The sequence below is a fragment of the Channa argus genome, chromosome 5 (assembly GCF_033026475.1).
Source record: "Channa argus isolate prfri chromosome 5, Channa argus male v1.0, whole genome shotgun sequence".
Lineage (NCBI taxonomy): Eukaryota > Metazoa > Chordata > Actinopteri > Anabantiformes > Channidae > Channa > Channa argus.
In genome coordinates, this window is record NC_090201.1 from 23729309 (window position 1) to 23747556 (window position 18248).

At 42.1% G+C, this 18248-nt stretch overlaps 1 protein-coding gene across 4 annotated transcripts in view; it reads left to right on the top strand.

Moving 5' to 3' along the window:
- igsf21a (immunoglobin superfamily, member 21a) overlaps nt 1-18231 on the top strand; it is a 235490-nt gene extending 217259 nt beyond the window's left edge. For 3 of the 4 annotated variants that reach the window (XM_067503594.1, XM_067503593.1, XM_067503591.1), the window contains 4 exons: nt 4944-5044; nt 11263-11455; nt 14056-14094; nt 17498-18231. In XM_067503594.1, the coding sequence (XP_067359695.1) occupies nt 4944-5044; nt 11263-11455; nt 14056-14094; nt 17498-17574 (410 nt within the window). In that variant the 3' untranslated portion in view covers nt 17575-18231. The remainder of the gene's footprint in view (nt 1-4943; nt 5045-11262; nt 11456-14055; nt 14095-17497) is intronic. The other variant, XM_067503592.1, reaches the window with a different exon arrangement.
- The last annotated feature ends 17 nt before the right edge of the window (nt 18232-18248 follow it).

An 18248-nucleotide genomic window follows, 5' to 3' on the forward strand; every position in this document is an offset into this window, starting at 1 on the left:
TTTAATCTCCTGCTGTCTCCTTGTATCCCCTTGCCACACTTGGAAACCAACTGGGCTCCCTTATGTCTCCCTTGCAAATATACTCAGAACAACACTGATTTTCATTTGATACAGCGTAATTGTGTTAAAGCCGAGCAGATTGTGAGTTTAGCCGCAAATGCAAAACTCCAAGTGAGTGACAGGCCAATTCATGGAGCTGTCTGTAGCTAGATTGAGTTAACTCAGTGACGTTATTGAAAAAGTCAACCTGAATTAGAGAAGTCAAATAAGAATTTAGACACGCTGACCAATGTTATATCATTGGAAAGACAATCTCAGACATGCTGCGCTTCTTCAAACTTCAGTGAACTCCCCCTTAAGCACTAAAGCCCCGTGCTTTAGTCCTTTTAACAGAAGCACAGAAGCCTTGGTTGTTTTAAAGCGAGAAACAGGACGGTAGGTATAGAGAAGAGGAGCCATACGAGGGGAGAAGTTGGTATGAAGATTTTTGTTTTCTAAAAAACAAAGATGGCTTCCAGCATCCAATTAATACTTCAAAGGCAGTGCGTTGGCAATACGTCCTCCTGGAGACAAGCCACGCAATCCTGACATGATAAACAAAGACATTATGTACCGTGAGATGGTAGCAGTGGTTGAAGGCAGAGAAAGACTTTGGCTGCTGCATCTTTGCCTGCTGCATTGTGTCAGTATTTTATCTCCCATCATCACCTTCCGTCTAATTAAATGTATCTTTTTCAGTATGCCGGTGAGCAGCTGTGGTCACTCTGAGTTAAGGTATAGAAACTGTCACTATCGTCTAGAAGTGGGAAATCTTTAATAGCTTTAATGACTAACAACCAGGGATTCAAATTCTCATGCAAACGAGGCCCACCCCAGCTTTTACGCACCTTAAGTTCGGTCTACTGTTCTCAAGAAAGACTGTGACGACTTGACATTTTATGGTGGTGGAAATACTCGACATAGTAGAGCAACTCTCCCACTTTGTTTGTTCTCAGTTGCAGCTTGAAAATGAACACATTTTATGAATCTATACAGGGACTTCTTAGATCTGAGCTTTGTAACTGGAAAGGACAATGGTAGAAAATCTTAAGTGCTAGATAATCTGCACCCTTTAGTCCAGCTTTATTAGATGGTGCATTCACAGATTGTTACTTTTGAAGAGGAAAAAGTTGGAAGTTAATTTCACTTCTTCGCCTCTTCTGTGCCAAAAGGATTTCCTGCCAGAATCCATATACATATCTGGGAAAGTAGGGTGAATCTGCAGGGTCTCAATTAGCGAGATAGGGACACTCCTTTCTGTTGTACCTTCTGAATCAGTTAAACAGACGGACAAGAGGAGTGTACTTTTCTAACCTAAAAACCTCGTGGACAGCTTATGAATTCAATTTGCCACAAGCCCAGGGACTCCTATAGATGACACGAACGTTCAAAAACACTTTTATTTTCATGGTCTATGAACATTGCTTGAGTCATAATTTTGCCAAGATTAACATCGTGTTTGTTGGGGACTGTTTTCAGATGCATAATATTACTGTTTTTAGATGATGTTATCTATTTTGCAGTTTTAGAATGTATTTCATACTGACATGAAATAAATTACAGTGATTTTCTTTCATGTTCAGTGCTGTGGCCTTTGGGTGAACTTAAGCATTATTTTGTTAAAAAGTTGATGTCTCAGTGTTTTTTGGTGCTTTTGCTCTCTCCGTGGAATTAGTTGCAGTTGAACTATAAAATTTAACCATATTCAAGCAGGGGGGAAAAAAACTTTAGCTGTCATTTAAAAAACAATTGTTGCAATTGGTATTGTTCTTTTTTCCCAAGCGGGACTACCTCATACCAGAAAATCGTCTTTTAAATTGTAATAACTGTCACCATCATATCCCCCGAGTGAATAGAACTACCGTTCATCAAATGCAAGGCAAAGACAGCAGCATCAGTTGAAGGTATAATGGCACGAACTGTCTTCTCCAGATAAAGTATTGCTGTAAGGATTCTAACAGCTCTTTGCCTCTTTCACGTGTTGATGATAAAACAGATGACACACCCTGAGGGGAATGAGCGCCCTGTGAAACTCTTGCTAAATGTCAAAGGCGCTAATATTTTGGCAAGCCAAGTGTGTGTGTTTGAAGTAATTAATTTATTTCCACCTTTGTTCTTTTAAAAAGATGGAAGGAGCATCACCAGGCATGTTTTTTTTTTTTTTTTTTTTTTCACCACCTAAAGAAAAGACAACAGAAAATGTGCATTTGTTGATTCTAATTAGAGCACCAAACATTCACAGACCGGCTTGGAGCATGAACCACCTTGTGGAAAAGTGCCAAACCGGTTGGAGGTTATGTGGGTTCAAATAGAAATGATATTTGGCTCATAACGTACACAGAACTGGAGCTTTGTTTACCTTTAACCAAACGTGACCTGAGGAATCATATTACTTTACCACATATTAATTGATATTTTGCAGTTATAAGTGCATATTTGTGTTCAGGATCTGTCTTACTGTATATACACAATGTCTCTCTCCACAGACACACTCTTCCTTGCTTCTCTCAGGTGTGTTTGGTCAGGAAATGAAAGGGAGGTCTTTGCAGTGCCCATAAGTAATAAATCTTTCAGAGATTTAATATTGCCACATGAGACGGAGCGACAGTCTGACAATGGACCAGTGTTGTATTACACGCTATGAATATTCATGAATGGCTCCCTGCTTACCATGAAAATAGACCTGGAGCTAGCATTGGGCCTTTGGGGTCTGAAAAAAATGCCACACCTCAATGAGAGCATGCGGAGAAAAGCCAGGCCAGTCTGTCCTGGACTCGTGGATTAGTATATTGCAGTAGCACATCTTAATAATTAAAAGAAGATCTGGGATTTTGGATTCAGGTGATCCGGGGTGTTTAATGGTGGAATTCTCAGTTCATACGTTGTACGGCAGTGAGAGGAGAACAGGGGTTCCCCAGACTGTGACAGTCAAAGAGCAGGTTTAGAAAGGTGGCTGTGTGTATGTATTTGGTTAATGTAAATGTCTGAGAGTGTTTGTTTGCCTGAATGCTGATAGTGTCCCTGTTCATTTGCTGCTCATTTCAATATTCATCAGTGTGTTTTATGTCCCAGCTCTGGATCACCTAGTCCATTGTGTTCACGAAGGAGCGTACGTGGTGCTGGATTCACCACAACAGAGCGGTCCAGCAGTCAGTCAGGCCTTTTGAATTCTGTTGCATGCGCCTCTGTTTCAACAGAACCAGTCACCCAGCTAATGCGACAGGTTTACTTCAACTGTGTAAATCTGTTGTGCAGCTGGGCAGACCTGTTGATGTCTGGGCTTGGTATTAAAGCCCACCTGATGCAGGGTGTGCAGTTGTTTTTCTGGAGGGCATGTTTATTCTCTGACCCTTCCTGAAGTGATAACAGTTCCTGCTTGCAAACTGAAGAAGTTGGGGCTCAGGTGATGGTCTCATGGGACTGTGGCTCATTTCCCCTGTGAAGCCCTCACCCCCAGAGAGAGGCTGTGTTATGTCCGTCACACCGCATGCCGCCCTAATCAAAGGTGGTGACGTAGGACGCCAACTGTCACTGTTGGAGCAAATCCCAGAAATCAGCCATCATCTTCCCCAGCCATATGCCTCGCAATCTCTATGTGACGCCATGACACCAGTATTTAAAAATACCCTTCCGTTACTGTGTGGGTGCTGGAATGATAGGGTCTTCAAACTGCCATGCCAAAACTAGCCTGTGAAATGCCACCCATCTTCGGCATGAGATGAAACGTTTAGTCAAACTGCTCAAATGGTGACTTTGGTTGGGCTGCCAGTATGTAACACACCAGTGTTTTCCTCCTCAAATCAAGTTACTGATTCCAAGATTTTGCCTCAAACTTTGTACCAGTTCCGCTACCGTACACATATTTATTAGACAGTTTAATCAGTTTATATAGGACAAGTTGTGCGTGCTCTCTTCATACTTTGAATGACTTAATTCCTTCAACATTTTAAGCAATTCATCATTTTCCTCTGTTTTATAAAAAAGATCATTAGATGGGCAATGCTGCATGTTCAATCCCCTTAACAGGTATGATGACAATGTGAAGTCCTTGTCCATTTGTCCAGTGCAGGCTAGTAGTCAATGGCTGCCCAAGAGAAGGCTGTGCTTCATTAGCCACAGTGGACAGCGTGTTGCAGGAATCATAGATAAAAACTCAAGTTTATTTAGATTTTTGTTTGATTAACTAAACTAAAGTATAAATAATGAAAATGAGCATCCAGAATTATACTGAGATGTCAAACCATATCATTGATTATCTTTTGGGGTGGAGGTTTTACAGGCCTTTTTGATAGGACACGTTTAGCTCACATGTGCTCGTACATATGGAACAGTGCCCCAAACGTCATAGGAATGTTAGATACACTAAAATTGTGCAGAGCATGTTCATAGTGTGAGCCTAATGCAGTGTACTGTACCGTTTAGCCATCATAAAAGGACGGTACGTATTTATAACATTATGCAAATCAATCATTTTATCTCAACAATACGTGCACAGAACAATTGTAGGCCCCTCACAATCTCAGATCTCTTGCTAGTGCCCCATTGTTTTAGAGTGTCCAAATGAAAGCTATCTGAAGGCTGCTGTCCACACCAAGACAAGGAAATTAGCTCTCTGAGTGTCCCTTATCTCACCGCCTCCACACTCCACCCAGTGCACTCCCATTCTCCTCTGGTAATGAGTATCTACCCAATTTAGTTCCTTTTCTCTCCAAGGGGGAATAAATCCAGCACAGGCCGTTGGATGGAAGAATCTGCAGGTCCCTCGCCTCCTGCCCTGTGACCTTAATCGACAGGAAATTGTATTTGCGCCCCCCCCCCCGTGACAAACCAGGTGTCCAGCAGAATTTGCTCTCCATGCTGAGTACAATGACCTTTGTCTCTTTGTCTTTTCTTTCTCTTTTCAGCTGCTCCTAAGGGTCCTAAACTCTTGATGTCCCCCACTAAGGCAAAGGTAGGGGACACGGTGCGCATCACTGTGCAAGGTTTCCAGGTAGGATCGCCTGGGGTAAGTGCATGGGGTTTTAACTAAATGAAAGGTCAAGTTCAGTCTAGAGTAGGATATTGGTGCACATGAGCAGTTAAGCTTCTGTAGTGGTCAAGTTTAGTTTTCTTTTGCAGTGACCACTCTGTTTGGTAAAGACATTTTCTTTGTGTGCTCTTACTGTCTTTGGCTTATCATAATTTTTTGACATTTTTTTAGGCTGCATGGCAGCAAAAAGACAACAGCTAAAGGTAACAGCGAAGAGATTGCAAAAAGAAAGAAAAACTGATTTCTTAGAATAAATACGTATGTACATTTATAAAGTATTTGTGTTAATTAAAACAATTGAGGCTGGGTGCACAAAATCTATCTACAGTACGAGTTCACAAGTATGACATTTTGATCAGATGGCCACTCAATCACAAAGCAGATGGTCCCACTCTACCGCAGGTCCTGGAAGGTGTTGTTAGTTTTCAAGATGGATGGCGGTTCAGGCTCTTCTGTGACCCAGATGTGTTTAATTAACAATGCTATAAAGAAATAATGGTAAACATTTAATGTGCTATGTATACAGCATGGAGTTAATTGGTTATTAAAGTTTCAGGGTGGCGCCTCTATCTAGAGCTGAATGTTAATATACAGTACCAGTAGTATGTATTTTGTGGCACATTAAAATTCAAAGAACTTCATTAATCTCAGGGGGAAAACGGCTTTGCCTTGTTACAGGTGTTCTCTGCTCAAAAAGAAAGAAGATGGAAAAGAACCAAACTAACATTGAACTATACAACTTTGACATCTGTCAGTAGAAATTAAAAATGCTAATATGAATAGGATGACATGTACAATAAACAGAGGTGGTATGCAGTGTGTTATTAGGATGATGGTCAATAGATGGATGTGAGGACATGGGGACATTAGGAGTTGTGTTTAAGTACAATTATAATCTAATACAGAGTAGAAGGACACAGTAAATAAAATTGTTATTAGATTATAATATGGTATGAGTAACGGGGTGAACAGTTTTTAATCCAGAAAGTAGAGGAGCTGTTGTTTTACGGCCGCAGGATCTCTTGTGGGGCTCTGTGCAGCACTTGGCAAAGATTGGTCTCTGGCTGAACGTGCTAATCTGTCCAGCCAGCACACTGTCAGTGGGTGGGAGGAATTGTCCAGGATGGAGAAAAGTCTGGACAAGATCTCTTTCTCAGCCACAACATATGGAGGTTTCAGCTCCACACCCAGAGCAGAGGCAGCCCTCCCGATTGATTTGTTCGGCCTGCTAGTGCTCGGCAACCTTCGTGTTGCTGCCCCAGCAGACCACTGCATAGAAGAGGAGACTGGCCACCACCGACTCATGAAAGATCACAGCTTGGCAGAGCAGACGTTGAAAGACTTGAACCTCTGCAGAAAAGACAACTGGCTCTTGCCTTTTTAATAAACCACAGTTGAGTTTATGATCCAGTCCAGGTTATTGACAGCCCGGTATTTTTTATGGTATTGTTGTTCACTCCACGCAGAGGCTGGTAGGCAAAGTAAAGGAGGTTGAGAGAAAGACCTTGATCAAAGGTTAGGAGGACTTCAGGATCAGTCTTTCCTGAAAAGCCTGAATTGTGTAGGGTGTGGCTTCTTTGGTACAGGGACTAGGCAGGCCGTTTTCCAAAATACAGGGAGGGTTTACGGATGCAGGCTCAGATTGAAGATTAAGTGAAGTACACCACCGAGCTGGGAGGAGACAGGTTCTGAGCACCCTTGGGCTGGTTTCATCAGGGCCAGCAGTCTTTGTGGAGCAGGTCTACTGGGCTCCAGTAGCAGAAATACTGCAAATATGCAGTAACTTCGTGTCACGTGAATAATGTTAGTGTGCAAGGATGGATTTGTTTCTTTTGATTTGTAAGACCTTGGCGTTACTTTGAAAAGTGCCCTTGAGATTATTATTTACAGGTTTTATTTATTTATTTATTAATACAATTTACTGGACAATGTAGAGTGTCTAAAACTATGTTAACACAACAAGAAATGCTCCTATATCTTTGGCTTTTTGGGGGGGGGGCTGGACAAAACACAACATCTTAGAGTACAAAAGAAGTAACTGCATTAATCTGAACACACAGCCCCTTTAAATGTTCACCATTACTTTCTTCAGCATCATCAAATATGATTAAACCCGCCTGGGAGCAGCCTGCACTGCATCTGACAGGTTTGTGACTTCGGGGCACAAATTGTTGGAAAAAATAATGTTGAAACAGGATTATATATACCTACAGCTACCCTACAGTAAGATCTGGATTTGTTTTTGTGTGACAGACACTTGTGTGACATCCACCCCAAAATGAGGCACTGGATATGATGTCACACAAGAGAAAGCAACTAGGTTAAGACAGAAAATAGAATAATATGGAAACCAGTGCTAACAGATGTGATATTTATAACAGCACTGATGTGCTGTATTAATTTGTTGAGTCATAAAGTAGGTATTGATGCTTTTCAGGACATATCTATTCTTGCTGATTATGTCCCTGTCAATCCCAGTGTGAAACAGGATGATTGACATAATGAATTCCCTGTCCTCATGTACTGTATTGTGTGTACAGTTTTTCTAAGAACGAGGAAATGACAGGGTTTTAATGGCCTGTTTTGGATCAGTGTTAAAACAAAATGTTTTATGGTAAAAGAAATTAATAATAATTACAAAAACATAATGCACACAGGCTTCAGTGGTGGAATGTTAATAACATGAAAACAGATAAAAACTACTATTCCATTATCATACTTATATAATGCATCTTACATAATGTTAAAAAATAAACAGGTTAAAACCCACCACCAAATTAAAACCAGTCAGAACTGACTTGCAGGCAGCACTTGATACATAAAACTATTAAAAGTACTCACACAGTGGCCAAGGACATTTTTCTCTCTTTTTTTCACGTTGAATGCAAAATCCAGGGTTGAGATATCTGAGAAATAAAAACAAGTTAGACTAGCTGACTTCTAATAATGTAAAACATTAGTTGGTTTCACAGTGACGTCCTATGTAAAACCAAGAATGCTGAGTTTGACACAGACCAACTCAGTCATCCTTGATGATCTTGTGAGAGGACGTAGAAATGGGGAGGGGGGGCAGAGGCATTGCTGCTCTTATGTGGACCCTTTGGTGACCTGGAGTAGCCCTGTCTCATTAAGTCCATCAGCGCTGATGCATATGCTGTGCTGGACTATTCAGTCAGACTTAAGGAAGCCTGGGTTGAGAACTGCATAACATACCGTCACTGGTTCACGTAACCTTTTGGCTTTCAGTGTGGTGGAATTGCTGAGTTGCCAGGGGAGTCTACCAGGTTATGCAGGTCACCACTAGTAAGTTTAAACCCCAACTTTATGTGGAGGACAGCCAGGTAAAAAGTGCTGCTGGCATCTTGTTTTATAAGTTTTATGTAATTCAGACAAATGGGCGGCTATAGCTCAGTTGGTAAAGGCAGTTGCTTAAGGACCACAGGGTGAGTGGTTCGATCCCTGGCCCTGGGTATATGTCGAAGTGTCCCTGGGCAAGACCCTGAACCCCTAACAGCCCATTCCCCCTCCCCAGCGATGCAGTGCCAGTCCAAGCCCGGTAGAAATTGGGGAGGGTAGCATCCGGCGTAAAAACTGTGCCAAATCAACATACGGACAATGATCTGCTGTGGCGACCCCGAACTCACGGGATAAGCCGAAAGGAGAGTAGTAGATGTAATTCAGACAAATGCAAGCAGAGACCTTCGTGAAAGTAAACTGGTGAACACAAGCTTTTCTACAGTAGCAGTGAGTTGACTATGGTTGATTTTGCATAAACATTTGTAAAACAACAACTCGAGGGATTCTTAGCACATTCTCAGTTGAATATCCATGGCTCCGTTCCCCACCCAAAAAGATTTTCTGGCTGGAGCAAATGGAACCAGTACAAATTTTACCAACCGGCCAGCAACACTGAAAATTGGACCCCTAATAACTGTGCGCCGCATCCCAGTTCTGCCCACTCCCTCGTTCAGTGCTTCCTCTTCAACAGGTCGATGAACAGCAGGGAAATGCAGGAGGGCTGTGTACACGGAGGTCAGCAAGTCAGGTTTCGGCAGCTGCAATCAGCACCCAGACATGGAGGCTATGTTAGCTGAGCACCTCTGTCAGCAGCAAAGTCCTCACCGGCTGGTGTTTGTACAACCCCCGCAAACACAAGAATTCACCATGAAAATGTGTAGAATGCACCGGAAAACTCCCTTCACTACAAACAGTTGCTGCAGCAGGGTGAAGGAAACTGACTCCCCTCTGCAGTGTAATCTGAAATCATTGCATAAAATATCTACATTTTCATCTCAATTTAATCAAACAAACCGTATCACAGATGACTTCTAACATGCAAGTTGCTCTTTGAAAATCTACTACACTTTGCAGTGAGGTGGAGATAAGTGCAACACAACCATCTGCCCTCTGATTGGACCATTTGACTCCTCATGATTAGAATAGAATGGAGTCAGATTCAGGTGTAAATATACATATTTGCACACATTCATATTGTTCACCCAGCCTCATTTGTTTTATTGAATTGTTTTTTTCTATAATTACTTTTTTTTTACAGATGCAGATGTATTTTTACTACATGTACTAATATTTTCTACCAAACAGGAGTTTGGCAGGAGTTTGGTACACTATAGTCTTTTGGTGTTAACCAAACACCAAAAGACTGTGAATATTTTATGAGCTGGAAACTTTGAGGTTATTTAGAGCCTCTAAATTCCCCACAGGTTTATTTTTTGAGAATATTATGGATGACCATTATATGGTATGTTTTTTGTTTTGCATTCTTTCTTTTTTTATTTCCATATGAGATTAAATTGGGCATTTTTTCACTTGGACTCTCAAAGGCTCTTACATGTGATAGTAAATTCTCACATAAATGTTTTTTTGTTTTGTTTTTTTAAATCGTGACATTTTCCAAAGACTCAATCAACTAGTGCCTTTAACCTCTCCAACACAATTAGGGGAACATTTATTTATATTAGCATTTATTTTTATTTTAGAGGATTCACGCTAACTAAAAACAAATAAGCTTTCTATTTTCTCTATATTAGTCTATTTCAGTAGGTCACTTGAAGTCAAGGACGCTTTCACACCAAGTGTATTTACAGTGGTTTATCTGAACTCCCAAGTGTTTGGTTTGTTCGGGCATGTGAGCATGATATCATTTGAACATGGGTGCATGCCAAACAAGTGCGGCAGCATTGCTTCCTTCAGGGAAGGATTCCAAAATGTGCAGTTGTGAGTAAAGGGAGAGGGATGTTTACATCTGATAGGAAGCAGTCACTTACGCTTGAAAACCCACAAAGGAAGGGCAAACTGAAGTGTGGATGGCTGTTCACATTCTTTGATGCCCCTAGTTTGACCCCCCCCCCCAGTGCCATGGATAGGACACACTAGCTTTTTATGAGTCCATGCACCTCTGCAATCGAACTGTACCTGAGCAGAGTGAACTGTAAAGTACACCTTTGTAATTAGTTTTAGAACATAGAGGATTTAGATTTTACACGTACTTTATTGTTTGTTGAACCAAAAAAAACAAAAAAATGAGGCAACACCACTGGTCCCTCAAAAAAAAAAAAAAACCCTGCAATTACTGACATTTTGGGACTCGATAAATCATTCTGTCTTGTCCGTGTGCACTCACATTGTAGGGACATCTTAAGTTTGAAGTTAGGGTTAAGGCAAGGGTGATGTTAGCGTTAGGCAGGTTGGGGTTAAGGTTTCCAGGTATAGTCTGCAGGAAATCAATGTAAATTATTGCACTGTGTATTTGGTGCAATGCATGTGTCAAGGAGGGAAGTGAAAAAGAAGCCAGGTGGGACTGAACAAGAGATTACCACCCTCACTGTGTCATCTTACTATCTCTGAGCCTGACAGCACTCTAATGTGAATGGTTTTATTTTTGAATAGGCGAGGGGTGGGGTATCTAGAGGGCTCCAAACTGTGAGGAGAGAAACTGCTGTAAAGTGAAGAGTTGATTATTAATGCATGTTGCTAACTAGCTGTTGCATTAGGGGGGAGAAAGTGGAGCTTGTATTATTCATGTATCCTTTGCTTTTAATCTCTTGGCTGAGACTCACAGGCTGACTCTGCACCGCCCTTCCACCTCCCACCCCCACCCCACCCCTTCCTCTCCTTCCCTCCATCTCTCTTCCCTTATTTGCTCTCCATCCCATCTGTGTGCTGGGTGTTGATAGAATGAGGTGTTCCCTGAGCCCCTCTTCACCTGGACACGCGTTGGGGGCCGCCTGCTCGATGGCAGCTCCGAGCGAGAGGGGAAGGAGCTGATTCTGGAGCGAGTGCCAGCTGAGCTCAATGGCTCCATGTATCGCTGCACAGCCCAGAATCCCCTGGGCTCCACGGATACGCACACTCGCCTCATAGTCTTTGGTATGTACGCTCAGCTTGGCAACATGGCCCGATTCTGAAGTGGCTACTACACTGGCAGTTAAACTGAAATCACATTTAAGTTTGATTAATTATTCAAAAGATGATGAATATGAAACATTTGGGGGGGGATTTTCTGGAACACTTACACAATTACACAGTTAAGTGTCACAGAAAATTATATAATTCTACAAAAATTCATTTCATGTGTCTACAGTGTCTTTGAAAATCCTACATTTGTGTGACCACTTTTAGGTATAAATCATTAATGCAGCTAAATGTGTGATTAATAAGAGATTGTATCGCTAATTGGCTCTACATCACATTCGTTTTAAGCCTGCACTTAGTGAGGATAACTGTTTTCTAGCAAGGGATTTAGTGACTATTCCATCAATGGCACATCTTGTACTGCTCTCACTTACACACCAACAGCCAACCGTGGCATCAAAGGCCGAAGGAATCAAAGAACCTTTGCTGTTGACAGCGTTAGAAACGCACTTTGTTCGCTCGCCAAACCAAGATAACTTGTTCATCAGAACCTGGAAGTTGTTCGCTGACTGGCATTTGCGCCGGAGTTGGACGTTTCCAGGCTCTGTTATCTCTGTGTTTGCTGCTCCTTCTGGATCTGTGGACACTCTTGAACTGTCAATGGATAAATCAATGCATTTGTTTTAGGCAGATGATAAATAGTAAATGAATTGGTGTTAGTGTCGCTTGCGCAGTTTAAAACATGCACTTCGTGTAAATGTGATGATACTTTGACGTGTTCATCTCATGTTTGAATAAGCTACTTGTCTACTTCAATAGAAAAGCTACAGCATTTATTGTGATAATGCAAATATTATTTCTAGAAGTTAGGCACAATATATCCTCATTCCATGTAATGAATTGAGTTATAAGTCCACTGAGTTATAAGCATTTTGAAGAAGAGATGGTTCTAAAGTTTTGGGCCCCCTATCTAAAATGAATATGGGGGCCCAAAACATCAGAACCGCCTCCAGTACTGCTTTGCATTAGATTGTAGTGCGTGTGCATTGTTGGTCTCTGCCTTCATGTACGGGACCATTTCTTAAAAGAGGCCAGTAGGCATCTGTTAAAATTGCATCCCTCTGGCACCAGGTACCAAAATGGTGGCGAGTGTTACCGCACTTTTCAATCTGCATCCTCAAAAACGCTGGATAACAAATGTGCATAAACAGCGGTTTGGTTAAGTTCAGGCCTTGAGACACATTGGACTTGATCTCCAGGCCTCACTCCATGTAAACACATACATACACGTGCACTCTAGGCCTGGATGGAAGGATGGATGTTTCATCTGCTCTGAAACAAAAAAATTGGAACCTTGGTTTTTTGGGGGGTTTTTTTTTTGGTTTTTTTTTTTTTGACTCCTGCCTCGAACACTTCTGTGAACAGGATTTAAAGTGTGTCCCAAATGTACAAATTACTGGGCGGGTCTAATAAGAACCCACTTTAAGGGGAAAGTGCCACTTCAGGGAGGTGTTACCTTGGGAGGTGCTTTGCTAGGAAGAGCACTAATGTCTATTTAACACCCTGATGCACCCTCAGGTATCATCGGCTATGTGCCTAGTATGGCCCATCTGTCTGCCCGCTCCTTGTAGATTGCTTCCTCTCACACTTAGCGGAAGTAAATGGTGATTAAGTGACCTTGGCACCGTCCCCCGTGGCCTTGAGATTAGACACTTCTCTCCCTGTTGGGGCCAAATGAATAGAAGCATTTCAGGCCCACAGTCGCTTGGCAAGGTGTTGAGTATACATCATCAGAAGTAGAGTATACTGATGGAGACTCTCCACCGACGACAAGCCAGCGCTCATGTCTTGATGATGTACAACTTTAGCAAGCGTCACTGATAACACCCTGTGTGATTACAGTGAAGTGAGTCACCGCAGTGGAACACACACACACATGCAGAAACTCCCAGATACGCATGCTTACATAAACGTGCTGCAGCAGGCAACACGAGCATATGCAAAGTGAATGCACTATTTTCTCTGTGTCCTCTGAGCACTTTCGATGTTAGTGTGGCTGCAGTGAGACCTCAAAGTTTCCCACTGTGCTGTACAGTATATGTACCTTCCACCTGCTCATATGTGTAGTCTAACATCCCAAAATAGCTTACACAGTGGAATTTAGGGATGCTGCTAATACTCTGTGAGCCCTCCTGCTTCTTCCTTGGCAATTACTTTATCCCTCTGAGAACTTTAGAAACACATTGTCAGAGTGTATTGTGCAGGGTAGACATGAACGCCACTGATTAAAGGTGGAGTCAATTTCTCCAAACATCTTTGTCAGACTGTCTGGCCACAGCTGTGCTTGCCTGGTCTCACTGCCGCTAAAAGTGTCCTTGTTGTTCTGGTGCACTGCTCTGTGTTCCCACTTCCATTAACGGGCCCAGTCTTTCTCACAGGGGATGTGCCATTTAACATGTGCTTCAGCAACTCTGGCGTTCGGCTTCATTAGTAAGCCACAACCCCTATCAGAGATGACTATTTTTCTCTTTCTCTGTCTCCTCCTTTATCCATTATTCCTCTACATTGTTTGATTGTGTGACTGTTGATGTTTTTTCTTTCTCCGTTTCCAACAGAAAATCCAAGCATGATGAAAAACACACAGAATCAGAACAGTAAGTATTTTAACCCCTTTGACTGTCATTAACTCTGTGTGTGTGTGTGTGTGTGTGTGTGTGTCCTGTCGTATCACTTAAGAAACTGCATGTGTAATATGAGAACAAAATGCGACACCGCAGTCTGTTTAGTCTATAAACGCGCGCCGACATCTGACACTGATCACAGGAGCAAATTCTTTGGGCAGCTGTGATTTCTGCATTCAGCGTATCGACAGGTAGATGTTTCTCATTCGGCCCTGAATGCATTGCCCTACATAGAGCGTGCGAGAGTGATTCAGTCAGGATTAATCTACGCCGATGTTCAGTAGCAGCAAGTAACAAGCCTTTTCCAGTGACTAACCGAGCCTGTCATTTTTGGTTGAGTGTGAGATTATTGGTTTCATATGTGCAGTGGCGGCTTCTGCGATTATCATGTGTAAAGATGAGGGATTGTCAGGAGAAGCCACAGGGCTTTGACAACAACCTCTCCATCTCTCCCCTTTTTTTCCCGCCATCCTCTTTTCTTTCTACTTCAATCCTTTAGTCTTTCTTTTCTTCGTCTCTGGCAGTTCATGCTCACTTTATGTCCTCTAGTGCCAAGATCTCTTCCGTTTTCATCCATTTTCCCTTTGCTCTTTTGCTTTTTTTCACAACCTTTTTTCCCCTCTGCCTTGGTTATTCTGTCTCTGCCCCTTCCATCATATTTAGAGTTTCTACGCTTCGCCTTCTGTGTTGCTCACAATCTGATTTTGACGCAGATTCTTAGCGGACCAGGCTGTATATAGTCAATGCAGATTATGCTGTAGTGCTGTAGTTTAAAAAAAATAAAAAATAAAATCCTGGCTAAACAGCTAGACTCTTATCAGATGAGCTTGTGAAGTGAGAAGTGCTCCTAGACTCACCAAGACGGAAATCAGTGTGTGACCTTACAGAAACAGCTCTCAGACTTTAGCTTTAGAGGTTGTAAAAAGAGTGAATCATAAGAGGAGGCTCCTTAACAGCTCGAGTACATTAATTTATATAAGCAAGGCTTCGAGCTCCACTCCTCCAAGCTCGATAAATCGCTTGTATAATATGGCAGCACGTTCAGATCAATCCACATAAGTATCCAGTTATTGGAGAAAAAATATTCCGTACAATATGTCAGCAGTGTGAACTAAATGTAAGTGGGAACTTCGCTACCACGAAGTAAGAAGCAATAGACTGTAGTGTCATTTATGTTTTTCTTTTCCTTGCTGTGAGCTGTCATTAATGACCGGAAAAATGTATTTGAATCCTATAAGTGCATAGTGTATAATCCATGTGTGGCATGTGTACGAAGACCATGTCCTAGCATACAGTGCAAACAGCTTCCCCAGCAGATGGCAAGCGGAGCGCTCTTTAAGCTGAACTGCCCCAGTCAGATGAGATGTCTACAGTCTCGTGGCCTGATATGGGCTTCGCTCTTTTTTTCCCCTCTTTTCCTATTTTCTATACAAACATCAAACTCATTTTCTCCCATCCGCTCCTGCACTCGGTTTCTCTGTCTCAGTTCCTTTTGCCCTTTATTTATTTACCTCGCTCTTCTTTTACCTTTCCCATCTCAGCTAGTCATATCTTAGGGATGCAAATGTGGATATGCAAATGCCCTGGTAAGCATAGGAGCAGGTGTGTCACAGCAAGGACAGAATCAGGTCAGCACGGACGCGCACACACGCCTCGCACGCAAGTCTATTTGGTACACAACATTAGCCCCGGGAGGTCACCAGACACGTGCCCCGTAGTTAAATGGCTGAATACCCAACTCCACGCCCGGTGCGAGTGGGAGGGACCGCCGCTGTCTGTCAGTCAGGGCCACAGCACAAAAGAACACTATGCTTCCCATAGCAGGGTTATATTCATTCATCTTTGTCAGAAATCCAATCTCCTAGACAACTTGTCAAACCACAGTGTGGGGCAATGAAGTGAATTTAATGAGTGATGAGTTTACATGAGTGAAATAGAGGACAAAAAATGTGACATGTTTTTTGCCACATAATACTGTACCTGTCAGGCTCGGTTGGCAGAAGTGTCACATGTTCAGAGTTGTCGTTTTATTGTAGGAAAGGCATCATTTTGGCAGAGACACCGTTGTGCAATCACAAAGTGAAATTCATTACAACGAACAAAGTCATTGCGTTTTAATTACATTTTTTAGATTTTATTTTGGCAGACATGCTACATCTGTCATTTCCCATTGTTCCATGCAAAATTCTAATTTAAATCCTCTTTTAGAGCAGAGGTCAGATCACAGACGGGAACCGCAGTTGAAAACAGGAAGTTATTCGACTACCTAGATTCAAAGGGAGTTGTATGTTTTAGGACAGCTTTTTGGGCAGAGTCATCCTTTATTTAAAAAGAGCATGTTGCCACGGAAATCAGATCCAGTTGTCTTAAAAAATTGACAAAACATAAAAATCAGGTTGGCAAATGCACTGAGGTGCGAGCCAAAAGCTGAAGGCAAACAGATGGCTGGCTGAGTAGCATCTCCCATTGTAGGCTGTAGACCTCAGATGATGATCTTATGGTTGGATGAGGCCAATGAATGAGATGAAGTAGTTATTGAGAAAATCCAGTTGTTGTTGTTGTTGTTTGTTTTATGACTTGCACAAACGGAGTGGAGTGTGTTAGGTGTCAAATTATTTCGTTTTATGGAAATTTACAGTCAAATTTACATGACGCGCAAAATCCTCATGAAACCATGAAAGATTAATGATCAGGGTATTATTAAACTACTACTACTAATAATATTAATATTAATACTGCCTTACAACCATCACTTCTCTGAATCCAGACTGTATTTACCTGACAGGTTTATCCACCTACTGATCACATTTTGAATCCAGTGAGCCGAGCCACTCCCCGATGTGGTCGGGCTCCCATTGAGTCACTGTTGGTGTAGCCACAAACTTGGCATGAGCTGGAGAACAATTTGGCTTATGTCAGCAAATCCACACCCACCCACAGCCAGTCACAACTTTCCTCCCTCAACATTTCCAGTTGCACAGTCCTGTCAGTAAGGTACCAATGAGGGAGCAACAGAAAACAATATCAGCAGAAAGCTGCTGTGTCTGCTGATCTCACCCCTGTAATTTGGAATCGCTGCTACGGGCGTCGGGACAACAACTCCGACACCTGAGGACTGTTCAAGTCTTGGAAACGACAATATGTAGTACAAAAGTAGTGATACTACTATGCTGTGTGCAAATACTCCAAAGACACCATAGAGAATGTTTTCCAATAATTAATGTGCGTCACTTTGAAACAACCCATGAAAGAATTCCAGATAACACCAAATCGGTTACAAGTCAGGAAAATTGGATTATTGTACTGTATTATCAAATTGTTTTATAAGTGTGTGTGTGTGTGTGTGTCTGACTGACTGTGTCTGTGGTGTTTGTAGACGGAGCGTCCCGCATGGATGTGATCGGGCTAACGTGGATGGCACTGGTCCTCACAGTGACAGTGGAACTGACGTGAAACCTCTCACCCAAGACACTTGACACACACATACACTTCCCCTTCTTATTCAACACACACACAAACACACACACACACATACAAACACACACACACACACACTTTCCGCAATCCTGCAAGCCTTCTCCAGTCATCAACAGAAGCTCCATGCGTCAGTCGATCAGGAAACAGCACCACTACGGATGGGGCTCCACTGTTTTTGTAATAAAATAATAACCAAGATATTGATATCAAAAGAATGACATGATGAACAATAACCACCTCAGATATATCCCTGCCCAGTTACGCCTTTCTTTTGTTTCTTGTCCCACGTCTGCCTGTTGATCAATAAAATCAGTTGATTTCAAATGAAAAAGAAAAAAGTATTTGGATTTTATTTTGATAAGTCAAAACGTCACTGGTGTTGACTGAAATGCAAAAAGTGGAACTGGCTTAGGCTGCGCCACCATATCCACCACACCCGTCTGTTCCATGTCCTGGGATGCACCTGATTAGCAACGAGCTGATAATCCACGGGGGAACAGACACAGATGCTCCAAGAGAACATTGTTTTTTTATTAATATACAAGTATTCCTTTTTTTTCTGATGGCTCAGAATGTACAAGAGGATTTAAAAGCATCGCGAAACTACAAAAAAAAAAAAAAAAGAAAGAAAAACCTCCTTTTTGAGTGTA